The sequence below is a fragment of the Leuresthes tenuis genome, unplaced genomic scaffold (genome assembly GCF_036924035.1).
Source record: "Leuresthes tenuis unplaced genomic scaffold, fLeuTen1.0.hap1 SCAF_1, whole genome shotgun sequence".
NCBI lineage: Eukaryota > Metazoa > Chordata > Actinopteri > Atheriniformes > Atherinopsidae > Leuresthes > Leuresthes tenuis.
The window spans coordinates 3,944,252-3,959,449 of NW_027325355.1; the positions used below are offsets into that span (position 1 = coordinate 3,944,252).

General features: G+C 40.0%; 1 protein-coding gene across 1 annotated transcript; it reads right to left on the bottom strand.

The window, feature by feature from the left end:
* Positions 1 to 5,298: 5,298 nt before the first annotated feature.
* On the bottom strand, positions 5,299 to 10,818 carry LOC140296157 (uncharacterized). Its single transcript, XM_072379702.1, has 3 exons — positions 10,672 to 10,818; positions 7,021 to 7,188; positions 5,299 to 6,936 (listed from the first exon to the last, which is right to left on the bottom strand). Exons 1-3 carry the CDS (start codon positions 10,816 to 10,818, stop codon positions 5,299 to 5,301), a joined length of 1,953 nt encoding a protein of 650 aa, XP_072235803.1.
* Between the last annotated feature and the right edge of the window lie 4,380 nt (positions 10,819 to 15,198).

A 15,198-nucleotide genomic window follows, 5' to 3' on the forward strand; every position in this document is an offset into this window, starting at 1 on the left:
TCAAGTGAAAGTCACTGAGCTGTTTGTTAGGTTGTAAAACAACTTATAGAGCTCTATCGGACCCTGGTGGAGAACAGAGGTAACTGCAGGATTCAACCAATAGACAATGAGCCATAAAACAGGGTCCTAAAATAAACACTAAATACACAATGTTGTGATTAAGTCATAGCTAAGTGTAGCTAAAGTATTTACAAATCATTAACTGAAGGGTACTCAATTCTAGTTCAGACAAATATATATTTTTTATATTAGGTCTATAAAAAGTGAAATTGCCCCTTCTCTCAACAACCGAGCTGGATGTGAAATTCAGCGTAGTACAATATTTAATAATTTAGTAAAAATAAAAGATAACAGACGTAAGACTCCACCAACGTCACCACTCACGACAACTGTTACATAAATTAAGACATGCGCAGTTAGCCAATAAAGTCAGAAAGAGTTTAACGTTAGCATGCTAGCTTGCTAACTGGGCGATACACAATCGTCCTGCTGCATTAAACACAAAAAATATATCTTGGCAATTGTTATGCGAGTTGTACGATTGATAGTATTTCTAGATACCGAGAAGATGGATTCAAGTAGTAAAAAAATAACTCACGAAAGGAGTTTTCCATGCCAGTTGTTAATTCTTTGCTCCCGTGTCAAACCACAGCAATCTCATAGCAATTAAACCTGCGTTTGACCGCGCATGCTCAATTTTCTTAACCTTTGACCCAATATTTAGTCAAAGGAAAAACATACAATCTTAAACTTTTGACAAGTTCACATTGCCTGTAGTCGTTGGCATTTATTAAAACTAGCTTATGATATTTCAGAGTTTAATTTGAAGAAAACAATTACATGGTAACTTAATTAGCTTATTATGTCCACCTGCTGACCGAAGGGTTAATTAGGGTTTTATCTTAAACAAATCTTAGGCATCAGGTTCTGCGACACATAACAGTATTTTGTCTATGACAAGAAATAAATTGAAATTTAGAAAAGTCAACAAGTTAACTGAAAATACAATAAATAATATCCCCTTATTCTAATCATATAAATCTAAAGAAAGTAGGATGTTGTGTGCAACATCGATAAAAGCAATGCATTCTCTTTTCCCTCAGACACTTAAAACCCATATTAAATTAAAATAATACAAGAACAAAATATGTGTCTGGTTAAGGGTCCAGCAGGTCAGTTCTGGATCATTTCTTTGACTGATTTCAAGAGGATATATAGATGAAAATGTTTGTGTCTGCATTACAAATATCAGGTATGAACTAAACAATCGTGGCTACAAGTATTCATGACAACAAAATTGAAAAATGAGTAGAAAACAAAAAATAGATAAATCCAGGCATTATCAAGAAAGTATTTACCTCTTCTTTTGGCAGATGAATTTCACTTGAAAAAAGGAGAGTTTGTGATCCTATGTAAAATACCACAAAACAAGTCCAGTTTTAAATAAAACTGATTTTAATCAAGATAACATCATGACAACATGTGCATTTTTAACACATTAACCAATCGCCAAACATCATTCTTTGATAGATATCACAAAAAAAAACCAATCAAAATAAACTATAGAAATCACCTTAAATACACCAATTACAGAGTGTTGATCACATTCATTGAAACTAAAACAGGTTAAAGGCATTTATCATTAATAGTTCTGCTTTATATTAGGGCCTCTTTTCACTTATATTTCACTATTTGGACAATCTGTAATGAATGAACACCTAAAACAGAACACAAGACATTATAAAGATAAATCAACGTTGGTGGGCATTGTTTGCTTAATTTAAGTGGCAATAAAACAAAACACTTCATCAGAAAATCAGTGTCAAAAATATATTTTGGAAAGACCTCAAGACATACATGTTTGAGGAAGCTGCGTAAACTGTGATAATGTCACAAGTTCAGTCGCAGCAGTGGTACTTACAGCTTTTGTTCCACAAAAGGAGCAGTATTCTTTTGTATTTTAGCTTTAGACTGCCAACTTTTTTTGCTCAGTTTTCCTCTGAGCCACAAAGATCAGCTTTCACTGTGTCCAATAACTGTAGCTTCTAAAGTGGATTTCATAGCACTGCTGCATGTCTGACAGTTATCACATAATTTGGGTGGAAAAACAAACAAATCACAACCCTCTGAATCTGCTTTCAGTCCGACTTGAACAGTCTCTCACAGTTTCAGACACAAAATGTGTCTTTTAGTCTGAATCTCAGCTGAAATCTACAACAACTGTAAAGTGACTTCTATCATTTCACCACCTGGTGTGATAAACTTACAAAAACACCTCAAGAGCAACACCTGGGATCTTTTTGGGAGAAAAGGGGATTCTCTTCATGCTAACAGAGCTGGTAATAAATCATTTATGGATCCTACAGAGTGAAACAAAAATAAATGTGATTTCTGACCCTTGACATTTTGTCCTTTTATGAGAAAAATATTCCAGATTTTAATCCCATGGAGGGAGCCGATGAAGTAAAGATTGATGTGCATAAAAACATTAAAAACCTCTCTTGTAAGTTCTCGGTTCAAGTTTTATTTTGCTTCAGCTGCATGTTTTTCTTTATTGAATCTTTAAGCACTCATAGATCAATTTGATCCCAGCAGAAGTGTCGCAGGTTTAATTGGTTGCTGTAGTTTACTGAAGCAGGACTCTAAGCAGGGCCCTCCGCTAACATCCTCCTCTCCTTCAGAACCAGGGACAGGGTTGGGTTTGGGAGGTGACATCGCTCTGTACTTTAAAGAGCAGGCTTGAATAAATCAAACTTCATTTGGTGTATGATCTACTTTTCAGAGGATTTGTAAATGACTAAATAAATAACACCACTGGCTAAACCTTCAATTTAACCTGAACTAAGCAGAAGTTTGACTGGTTTTGATGCAATCAGGATCACACTCATTGGACACATACAAGATCTCATTTACTTACTTTACTTATTCATTTGCTGTTCTTAGTAACGCAGGAGACAGGATGGTGAATGAAGAATTGCAGCAAACATTCTTCACAGAGCTTGTGTGGACGGGGGAAGATGATATTTACTGTTGAGGTTAATGGAGACGGCTCTGAGTTCGATGTCATGGAAACATTCCTTCAAACACCCCGACTGATTCATTATGAAACTGCTGCCTGTGCAACAGTCAGAGCAAAGGGTTCAGTGGAATAGCTCAGGCTGTTTGGTGAATGTTTTAAACGTCAGATGTTCTGGGATCAAAACTTATGACTCAGTGAAGTTTCAGCTCCAACACTAAAAGTACAAATTAAAAAGCACTCCGAAAACATCTTCAAGTGGGAAGGTGGCTTGGTGAGTTTCACAGAGACCATAACTTGCCAGTGGTGCAACAGCTGGTTCAAATCCTGCCCGTTATCTTCAGGATAACTTTACATTGAATGGAACAAATAGATTTCAATACCGAAGTGGAATGAATGAATAAATGTCCCACAAACTATCCATCCTTCCATTTGCTTTACATGGTTTCAGGGGGACTGGAGCCTAAAGTGGGGAGAATACAAATTCAGTGCGATTTTCTGGATTTTATTTTCAGATTCCGTCACTCACACTTGAAGAGCACCTATTATAAAAATTACAGATTTTTACATGCATTGCAAGTGTGAAAACCAGCTAAATCGGCAGCGTATCAAATACTTGTTCTCCCCACTGTATCTGTCACAGAAACTCGTCAACATTTGAATCCAAGAACGAGTCTGAAACTAAATGAAAAACTGCAGCCCCAAATTAATGTTGGCATGATATAGGCTATGTCAAATCCAAAAGCAATCCCTGTTTCATTTTTTGGAACTTCTCCTTTCTCAGGACAAAAATAAATGTGAGGATCAAAGCCAACAATGACCTGGGACATCTCAGCAGATCCAGGATCAGCAACATGGAGACTGAGAGCCAAAAACAATCAGAGGACAACATTACAAACTGTTTAACAATGACAATGATGTAGAAGATATACAAACAAATGCATGTGTATATATGAATCTACTGTGAATTTACACCCTCTTTTCTATTATAAACAGGAGGGAAATATCATGAAGTTATACTATGACAAAAAGCAAGTACCATGTGTGAGATGCTGCAGGGTCAAGAGACACTGTGTGCTGAGAGTCCTCCTATCTATCTTATTTGAACTTCAGTCTAATCCTTGTTTGACTGAATGTCGCATAACCTTGTGTGGCCAGTGTTCTTGTAGGATGGATGGATGACTTTATTGATCCCTTTGGGAGGTTGCTTCTGGGAAATTGAAATCTCCATCTCACTCAGGCTCAGCACTGTTATATACTGAATTATATACAAAAATGTAAAGAATAAACAAAGTGGAAACTAAATAGCGATAGTATCAATGTTTTTTTTTTTTAACTCAGACAAATCTGTGTCAGCTTCTTGATATGTCATGCAGACTCCTTCCTGTGAGAATAAATGTTTGGTATTAATTGTCTCCAGCGACTCTGAGCCTCATTTTGAGAGAATTTTCTTGACACCAACACAACAAACATTTGACATAGTTTCACAGCTTGAGGTTGAGCCTCGTGTCCTTTTAGTGTTGGAACAGCCTTAACTTTCAGCTTTAGTCATGACAATCAAACAGCTGTCTGGAAAGTACAGGGAAAAACTCCAAACCTTTTTCAGACTGCGTTAAATATTTCTAAGTCTTTGGGAAAGATTAGCACAAAGATTAGAACCAAACACACATTTTTAAATATAAATTAAATATCTCTGTAGCAAGAACATGAAACGCATGAGAAATGTTGACATCTGACCTTTAATAAAATGCAGTGCAATGAAATACAAACAAGTGTAAAGCTAGACTTTACATCAAACTGAAATGATATATTGCTTCTAAAGACGTTGTATGTTTACGAACATACCCACAGCTGCTTTGTGAATTTTAACTTTAAACAAAACATACATGTTCAGTATAATAGAATAAGACATGTATCTACTTTCAAACAGATTGCATATTCAATTCAATTCAGTTTTATTCATATAGAGCCGAATTAAAACAATGTCATCTCAAGGAACTTACATCGTTCTGTCTATCAACTCACAACTGATGTCATATTTATCTTGAACGGTGGGAGATCTGTCCACAGTTAAAACAATCTCAAAAAATTATAAAGCACTTTCAATGATTCTTCAAACATGTGCTACCCACAGAACATTCAGAACAAAAGTCCTGACAAGAGAAGGTGGTAATCCAGAAAGACGAGTTTTAATCTGAACAGGGGAAATTCTTCTGACTGGTAGTTCCTGTTGCTGCTCCCAGGTAAATGTTTTCTTATCTGCCGTAAAATATATTGTTGATTTAAACCAAAAATGTATCCACAGTGTGAGTAAGTTGGTGTGTCTTTAGACTAGATAATCGAGCAAAATCTGCTCCACACTGACCACAGCTGTATGGTTTCTCTCCTGTGTGAATACGTTGGTGTGTCTTTAGATTAGATGATTCAGTGAAAGCTGCTCCACACTGACCACAGCTGTATGGTTTCTCTCCTGTGTGACTACGTTGGTGTTTCTTAAGATCGGAAGATGTAGTGAAATCTGTCCCACACTGACCACAGCTGTATGGTTTCTCCCCAGTGTGAATACGTTGGTGTGTCTTCACACTAGATAATCGAGCAAAAGCTGCTCCACACTGACCACAGCTGTATGGTTTCTCTCCTGTGTGAATACGTTGGTGTTTCTTAAGAACGGAAGATGTAGTGAAAGCTGCCCCACACACACCGCAGCTGTAAGGTTTCTCTCCTGTGTGAATACGTTGGTGTGTCTTTAGACTAGATGATACCGTGAAAGCTGCCCCACACTGACCACAGCTGTATGGTTTCTCTCCTGTGTGAATACGTTGGTGTGTCTTTAGATTGGATGATTCAGTGAAAGCTGCTCCACACTGACGACAGATGTATGGTTTCTCTCCTGTGTGAATACGTTGGTGTGTCTTAAGATGGGAAGATGTAATGAAAGCTGCCCCACACTGACTACAGATGTGTGGTTTCTCTCCTATGTGAATAAGTTGGTGTGTCTTAAGACCAGAAGATGTAGTAAAAGCTGTCTCACACTGACCACAGCTGTATGGTTTCTCTCCTGTGTGAATACGTTGGTGTGTCTTTAGACTAGATGATACTGTGAAAGCTGCCCCACACTGACCACAGCTGTATGGTTTCTCTCCTGTGTGACTACGTTGGTGTTTCTTAAGATCGGAAGATGTAGTGAAAGCTGCCCCACACTGACCACAGCTGTATGGTTTTTCTCCTGTGTGAATACCTTGGTGTCTCTTAAGATGGGAAGATGTAGTGAAAGATGCGCCACAGTGACCACAGCTGTATGGTTTCCCTCCTGTGTGAATACGTTGGTGTTTCTTAAGACCGGAAGATGTAGTGAAAGCTGCCCCACACTGACCACAGCTGTACGGTTTCTCTCCTGTGTGAATACGTTGGTGTGTCTTTAGACGAGATGATTGAGTGAAAGCTGCTCCACACTGACAACAGCTGTATGGTTTCTCTCCTGTGTGAATACGTTGGTGTCTCTTAAGATCGGAAGTTGTAGTGAAAGCTGCTCCACACTGATCACAGCTGTATGGTTTCTTTCCTGTGTGAATATGTTGGTGTGTCTTAAGCTGGGAAGATGTAGTGAAAGCTGCTCCACACTGACCACAGCTGTAAGGTTTCTCTCCTGTATGAATAAGTTGGTGTGCCTTTAGACGAGATGATTGAGTGAAAGCTGCTCCACACTGATCACAGCTGTATGGTTTCTCTCCTGTGTGAATACGTTGGTGTGCCTTCAGACTAGATGATTGAGTGAAAGCTGCTCCACACTGACCACAGCTGTATGGTTTCTTTCCTGTGTGAATACGTTGGTGTCTCTTAAGCTGGGAAGATGTAGTGAAAGCTGCTCCACACTGACCACAGCTGTAAGGTTTCTCTCCTGTATGAATAAGTTGGTGTGCCTTTAGACGAGATGATTGAGTGAAAGCTGCTCCACACTGACAACAGCTGTATGGTTTCTCTCCTGTGTGAATACGTTGGTGTGCCTTCAGACTAGATGATTGAGTGAAAGCTGCTCCACACTGACTACAGCTGAATGGTTTCTTTCCTGTGTGAATACGTTGGTGTCTCTTAAGATGGGAAGATGTTGTGAAAGCTGCCCCACACTGACCACAGCTGTATGGTTTCTCTCTTGTGTGAATACGTTGGTGTTTCTTAAAAGTGGAAGATGTAGTGAAAGCTGCCCCACACTGACAACAGCTATATGGTTTCTTTCCAGTGTGACGCCTCTGATGATACCTCAGATGTGAAGATCTTTTGAAAACTTTCCCACAGTGTTTACAGGAGTGACATCTGGATCCGTCTTGGGATATATGTTTCTGCAATGACAGAAAGGAAGAAGGATTAGATCCTTTTGAAGTTCACACAAAAGATTTCTCTAAGCTAACCAACATATTCTAACTGGACGTGTATAGACCGGGCCACAGGTCTCAATATTTCAGATCAAACATGAATGCTGAGAGTGTGTTTATAAGTGCCCTCAGCCCTCAGAGATCTACAAACCTGTTCTTTAACCATTAAAGACCCAGAAGTATTACCACCACCAGGTTTAATTCATGTAATCCAGAGACTTTAAACACAAATAATGAAGATTAGCTCCTGAACCTCTCAAATCTGAAGACTGAGAGCAAGAAAATGTCCCACCACAACAATCTGGCCACTGAGTTTCTTCCAGCAGCTCATTCAGCCTGCAGCACATTTTCAGTCTAGGCACATCTGTATCAGTGAGGAAATGCAACCAAGAAAAACTTTTTCCACATTTGAAGTAAAAGCAGAACAAGCGGACGATACGCGGAGCCTCAACACTCGTCCTCATGTCTTTGATGTCCTCCACACTGACCTGAAGCCCGGTGGAACCAGAGGATGAGCCGTCTCTGTTCCTGGTGGAGGGGTTTGGATCCTGGTTCTGCTGCTCCATTCTGGTCCTGGTCCTCTGACTGATGGACTCTGTCTGCAACTGTCAGTACATACAATAAGATCCAGCTGTGGCGTGCAGCATGTTATATCACACCTACTTTTCTTCTTCTCCTGAAAACCTTTCTGGACACTTTTTAACCATCTAGTCACATTTCATTAAACTTATTACTGTGGTTTTTAAGAGAACTTTAAAATGGTTCTTAAAAGACCCACTAAGGTCACAATTCAAAATATTTGGAGCTTTTTTTTTATCAAATTCAGAAAAAATGCAATAATATACTTTGTAGAACGACACCCACTGTGTGAAATATCCCATGAATCTCATCTGAGTCAGTGTAACATGATCAACTTAAATCATTTTACTACATTAAGACAATGATATTGTTTGAGGAAAGGGTCCCAATATCATCCCAAAGCCTGAAGTGCAGATTTTCTCTATTTCTAAATTTGTTCTAATTTCCAGAAGCTGTCATGGATCCAGAAAAGTAACAGAGTAATCTCAGATTTGACACAGGTTAAACTCTGAAGCCCACGGTTCAGCACTCAGGGAGCTTCAGTCTGGACTGAGGCTTGAAACTGAGAAGATGTGATGTTTCAGTGGGGGGATGATCTAGTTCTGTGTGGCTAACAACACGTCAGCAGGAGCTGTCTGACTGATCTGAGACACTGAAGAACAACATGAAGTGGACCATTCTGAGGCTGTCATTTAAATATAAAGGAGTGTTTTTCTGGCATCAGAAGTGCTCGTCCAGTGACTCATTCCAGAAAGCTGCTTTAGTGAAACCTAAAGTTTGAGATGAAGGAAACTCTCAGACCCTTAAAACTCTGAAATGTTTTTCAACCCAAATAACCTACAGTCTCCTTTATATTGATTCTGAAATTATCTTAACTGGTAAACTTACGTGTCCAGTTAAAGAGTAAAAAGTGATCTTGTGTTGTGGTCAGATCAGAGTATCAGCTCCTAAAAGTTGCACAGATCCTCCTAATAAAGATCATTTTAGCTCCATTTTAACTCCATATGTTGGCAGGTGGACTTTATGAGTAAAGACATGTACAACCTTTTTAGCATGTGGTCAGTCCTTTTTGATACGTGGATAAAAGAAAATATTGGATATGTAAAGGAAACTGAAAAATTAAGCTTTCATGAGACGCTTCTGAAGAGGACAGTCAGACTGTCTTTTAATGGGCTTCTGAGTGTAAATCTGAGAAATCAGACACTGATACTGAACTGTATATTTCTACTGCTCCTGTGATACTTTCCTGGATCACTGACAAATCTATATTATAATGCTATGACTCCTCTTCAAACAACATAAACTCTTAATGTAATTGAAGCATTTATATTGACCATAATTAAACCCCATTTTAAGATTTTAAACACTAAAACACATTAAACACATCATATCAAATGTTTTCACTCCACAGTTTTATCAAAAAGCCAAATGATACCCAGATAAGCCCGGAAAGAACAATTCTAAATTTTACATTGATCATCAAATTTTTTTAATTTTTTAAAACTACAGAAAAAAGATTAGAAAAGGATAAAGCTCCATTTTATTTGTCCATCTGACCGGCTTATTGAAATCTATAGTTGATGTTGTGTTTCTGCTTTCTGCTTTGAGTACAACGGTTTGCAGAGCATTAGCATTAGCATTAGCAGGACATGCTAACTGTGAATAGCAGCCAGGTTATTTGAACTTTTTTACTCTTTAGTACATGTTCTGACTGCCCGTGTCCAGGTGCAGGAATCAAACCAATGATATAAAGTACTTTGAAGACATTTCTGCAAATGTTTGACCGCTACATGTATTCTTTTCTGGACTCACCTGCATGCAGCTTCCTGTAGTGATGTTCTGAAATGTGCTGAGGCTTCGAAGCGTGTTTGGAGTAATGGAGGAGACGGTTTACTTAATTTAGGGGAGGGGCCAAAAATGATGATGTCTGCAACCTCACTACCCGTCCCAACCACGTGACTGCTTCCGGAAGTGCTTCAGATTTATATGCCTGTGTATTGACAAGCATATAAACCCCCCAGTCTCCATTTAAAAGTGGGTTTTTTTTTTATGGAGAGTTGCGGTCAGTTCACTTTTTGAGTTTTGATAGTTTGGATACTCGAGTTTTGATAGCGTTAATGTAGTTTGGAGATAGTTTGGGGAGTTAAGTGAGAGAGTGATAGTTTTGAGATTTGGGAGAGTGAGGAGAGAAGGATAGGTAAGAGGATGGAGCCACTTAGGAAGAGGAAGATTCCCCCGTGTTTGATTTGATATGTGCTATTAAAGTAAAGCTTAATCTAACATATATCAGATACATTAGGTTTGCTGATCAAGAACTGTATTTTCACTGTTTCTTAATGTATTCATAGGTGAGGTGTTTACTGTGTTCCAAGGAGTTGGGGTACAATAAGAACACCTCATGCATGCTAAGGCATTAACTTTCTTTGAGTAAAGTGACAGAAAAACACACACAACCTGCCATATAATATGATACTACCTTTCTGGGAGACTTTACACACAGAATACATTAAAAAATATTTCATCATACACATATGTGATAAGGGGATGAGAAGTGGGTGGCGGTGAGCTCTCAGTGCCTGTGAGAGAGAGAGAGGGGGGAGGGGGGTGATTGGAGACAATAAAGCAGCAGGGGGTCTCTCAAACCTGGTGTGGAAGGTGTTGAGATCGTCAGCTAGTCCGGGGGAGGGGGCGACACAGGGCTTCTACCTTTGTGGTTTGTGATGGTTCAGAGGGGGCTCCAACAACTGCAGGGTCGGTGGTGCCTGAATCACTCTCCAGTCTGGCTCTATAGTCCTCTTTAGCATTTTTGATGGCCTTCTTGGGGTTCTGTCTGGCCAGCCTGAATGTGTCCATGTCACCCTCTCTGTACGCCTGCTCTTTCCGGCGCCTGAGCTCTCTGAGCTGCTTGGAGAACCAGGGCTTTTGGTTATTGTACCTTGTGATGGTTTTGGTTGGGAGGCAGACCTGCTCACAGAAGCTGATGCAGGAACATACAGTGTCAGAAAAGCTGCCGTTGTCATCCTCAGGGCCCCTCAGTGACTCCCAGTCAGTAGACTCCATGCAGTCCTGAAGCATGTCCCTTGCCTCTGGAGTCCACCTCCTTACTGTAGTCCTGGATGGTTTGGCCCTTCTCAGTTGCTGCCTGTATCTGGGGACCATCTGTATGATGCAGTGGTCGGAGTGTCCAAGGGCAGCGTGGGGGATGGAGCGGTATGAGGGTTTTATGGTGGAGTAGAAGTGGTCCAGTGTGTTGCTGTCCTGCATGGCGCATGTCACCAGCTGTTTGGAGCTCGTCAGTTCCTGGGGGAGGTTACACGAGTTGAAATCTCTCATCACAAGAACTATCGAGTTGGCCGAGAGGTGGAGAAAAGACCTGCTGGATTGTTGTTGAACGTGTTCACAGATGTACTTAAATCACTTTTCTGATCACGTTAAGACCAGATATGAGCAGCTCAAGGGCGCCTTTCCTCTTTCTTTATTCCAAGATCTTCTTCTCCACTTCAGCTTTTGGCTAAATCTAAACACAGCTCACATGTCTTTGGACATTAATAACATAGATCACAGTGACATATGCAACACTTCAGATAAGCAGGTGCCCCAGTATAATTACAGATGCTTAAAATCATTGTTATTTTATAATATTCTTTCATGAACTGTGAGAAGCATTACACAGAGGGTTCATCTCCAAAGCAGGAGTTTTGGTCTGTCTGCAGCCTTTTTATTTTAATGTCAATGACCAGTTCAGCAGGTGTGTCCCTCAGAGGAGCTGGAGGCAGCTGCTCAGGGCTACTTTTTTAGAAGAAGGTTTACTGATTGGAAAGGGGGCTCCTCACGGTGACACTTTGTGGGTAAGAGCCTGAATAAGGGCAACTTCTTCTTCTTCTTGGTTCTTGAAGACGTTTCATCTCTCATCTGAAAGGATTATTCAGTTTTAAGCTAGTTGGTGGGAGTATGGACTTCTAAGCATCAGAGTGGTCTTTTACACCAACACGTTGTGCTACATTCAGTTCTTCACTGGCGAGGTTTCAATCTGAAGTTCCCTTAGATCAAATATGTCCACAACCACACAGATGCAAACAGAAACGTATTCATACAGAAATATTAACCACTGTAATGAGGTGTAGACTTATTTATTGACCTCCTTGCTTTGTTTACAGAAAGTTTCAAGAGTTTTTTTCTCTCTCATGATCTAACTTTTCTCCGTCTGTGATATTGGCTTTTTTAGCGTGAGGTAAAAAGGATCCACAGGAGTCTGGAGGATGGACACAAATACAGGGAAATGAGAGGTATGCCTGACTGCACTGGGATGTTGTTTCCTCACCTGTGAGTCACTTTGGATCAAAGCATCTGCTAAATGACTAAATGGAAATGACATTAATGTCCATGATGACTGTACAGAAACATTCCAACAGAACTGTGTATATGAGCTATCTTTGTAGAAACTGGATGTTTCAGGCTGTTAGTCTCAGTTGTTTCCAGATATTTGCCACATAGCGAGCTGTGAAAGCTGCCTTATATTTAACATGTAGAGATATAAAACTGTGGAGCTGATGGATCTAAAAGTGACATGAAATCACTTAAAGATGATTGTTATTTCAGTGTCAGGGGAAGGAAATCATATCACTATCAGCACATAATGAATGTCCTTGTGTAAATGCTTTGAGAAACGTGTTGAGCATCATGCCCTCACTGTGCATGTGTTCTGTTTCTGAGCTGTAATGTGGTACAAAGACTTCACATGAATTTAGGAAGTTTTCCTGCTCCTGTCTCAGTCTCAGTGCACTCTGGATTCATCCTCTGGGAAGCAGAAACATCCACAGGAAACTGATGAACATCTGTCCAACAAAATCAACGTCCTGATAAGCTGCTGCTAGAAGGACAAAATCCTGACCTGAGATCAGTCCAAGATCTGTCTTTTAAAATGGAATAAAGTGAAATGATGAGGTGAAATCTGCTGAAAGCTGTGAAACAACAGGTGCTGCTGGAAGTGTTTTCATGAAGAGCTCATTAAACTTTTTAAAGGAGGAATGGACTTTATTCCAGCAGCAGCTCAAAGCAGGAGATTCATATTTATCTGGACATTTGAATGAAAACATTCAGTATTAAATAAATGTCTTTAAAATGTCTTTCTTTTATTTATGGTGAATTGAAGTTTCATTTGGATCATTTTCCAGAAGAAATCTTTGAAATGTTCACAGTTTTTATCTTTGAACCTTCAGAAAACTTCTCTTAATAAGAAGAAAAAGTTGAATAAAAGTTGAAATAAATAAAGACAGCAGTGAGGAAGAAACTCCCTCAGCTCAGTATGTTTGTGACTCTGTCTGAGATGGAGGTGAAATATGTGAACCTGGGCTGTGGTTTACTGCTCTCTCCCAGCCGTTCTGTTTATTCACAGCTGAGAAATCATCTTTCTGAGGATGACCATAACCTTTATAAACATCACCACTATCTTTATTAATATCCAGAATCACTGTGAATGTTTCTGCTTCTTTCTTCTGGTACCAGTATATCCAGTTTTCATCACACTGGTCAGCTCCACAGCTGAAGGAGACACTTTGACCAACTCTCCTGGTCAGTGTTAACTGGTCCTGGATCAGCTGTGCTGCCATAGCAACCAGCGCTGGAGAGACTCAAACAGACAGATGAAGGTCAGTGTGACAGTGTTTGTTCCAGGTGGAGTTTGCTGGCTCCTGATTGGCTGGAACATGAGATTTCCTCTGACCCACAAACACAACTACACTGCTGTCACTGTGCTGCTTATTGGGCTGTGAATGTTGTCAGAACAGCTTTTCAACAACAAGCTGAAGATGTGGCTGTTGTGCTGCTTTTGATTCACAGTCAGTGTAGACAACATACAAAGCAGCTTCAAAGATACTTCCAGGTGAGGCATGAAGAAAGCAGCTGTGAGCACCGTAACATACAATAAATACATTATTACTGACCTGGACACTGATACATTCAGATTCAGTTATCACATATATATAAAGGATCTGCAGGTCACTGCTTCTGTTTTCATTTACATTTCACGCAGCATTCATACAATCCATGTTTCCCACCATTGCCTGGGCTCTATGAACATGTGCTGCATATTATTTACAGTTAAGATCATAAAGCTGAAAAAGAGAGCAGAACAGCACACGTGATGACTGGTGACTGAGAACAGAGCACCATCGCTGCTGACATCACAAGAAGTGATGTCATCACTGATTATGACCTCACAGTTCTGCATGACATCACAATGGAAACATGTCATCAAAGGACATGACATCACTGTAGTTTATAAAAACCTGAAAGACAAACCGCCTGAAAAACAACACTTAGTTAAAAAGTCCTTTTTGAGTCAAACCAAAATATCCTCTCCTGCACTTCTGTGGGGTGACAGAGTAGATGAAGAGATTCTGGAGAATGAGTCCAAGGGTTTCTACATATTTCTCTTTGAAAGTGGCAAAGAGGAAAGTTCTGAGGAAGCCGCCAACAGGCCAGAAGATGCAGAATCATCCCCAGGCCTCTGCAGCTCAACACAGCAAGAGGAAGTTTACAGACTCAGGAACCTCTCCCACTCCCTCTGTGGGCTGCACTCAGAGGGAATGGACTCCCTCCAAGGCCTCTGCTGCCACCAATTATGGCTCAGAGAAGTTTAAGGGGAATTTCTGCTTCCAGAGTAAAAGGAAAGTTTAAAGGAAAGGTTTAATTCCAGCAGCCTTAAAACTCTGTGGTGGACTGATCGAATCCAATGTGGAGGTGTGGATTTAGGGGAAAACCTCCTCGAACAGTCTGGTGTAATTGGGTCTAAAATACAAGTTGATGGTTCAGAAGAGTTTATTTTTGTTGTCAGCTCAGAGAGCTCGACTGGACAGAAACAGTCTAAATACAAATCAGGTTTCTACACATAGTTCTAAAGCTGTCACTGAGCACTGATGCTGAAGATGATCGTCCTGTTGGGACCAGTTGTAGGTTAGACTAAATACAGAGCAGCTTGAACAGATACATATCATCCCTTTCTTCATTAAAGCAGAAAGTTTGTGCTTTTAGAACAGGAAAAGTTCTCAACTTTTTGGAATATGCAGATTATATAAAGTACTGTGGTCAAAAGTCTTAAAACACACCTCATTCCTTTATGTTTTGCCAGGATTGTGTCATTTCTTTAAGTATTCTTCAGGAATAGTTCTCCAGGCTTCTTGAAGGACATCCCAAAGCTCTTCTTTGGATGTCGGCTGCCTTTTGTTCCGTTCT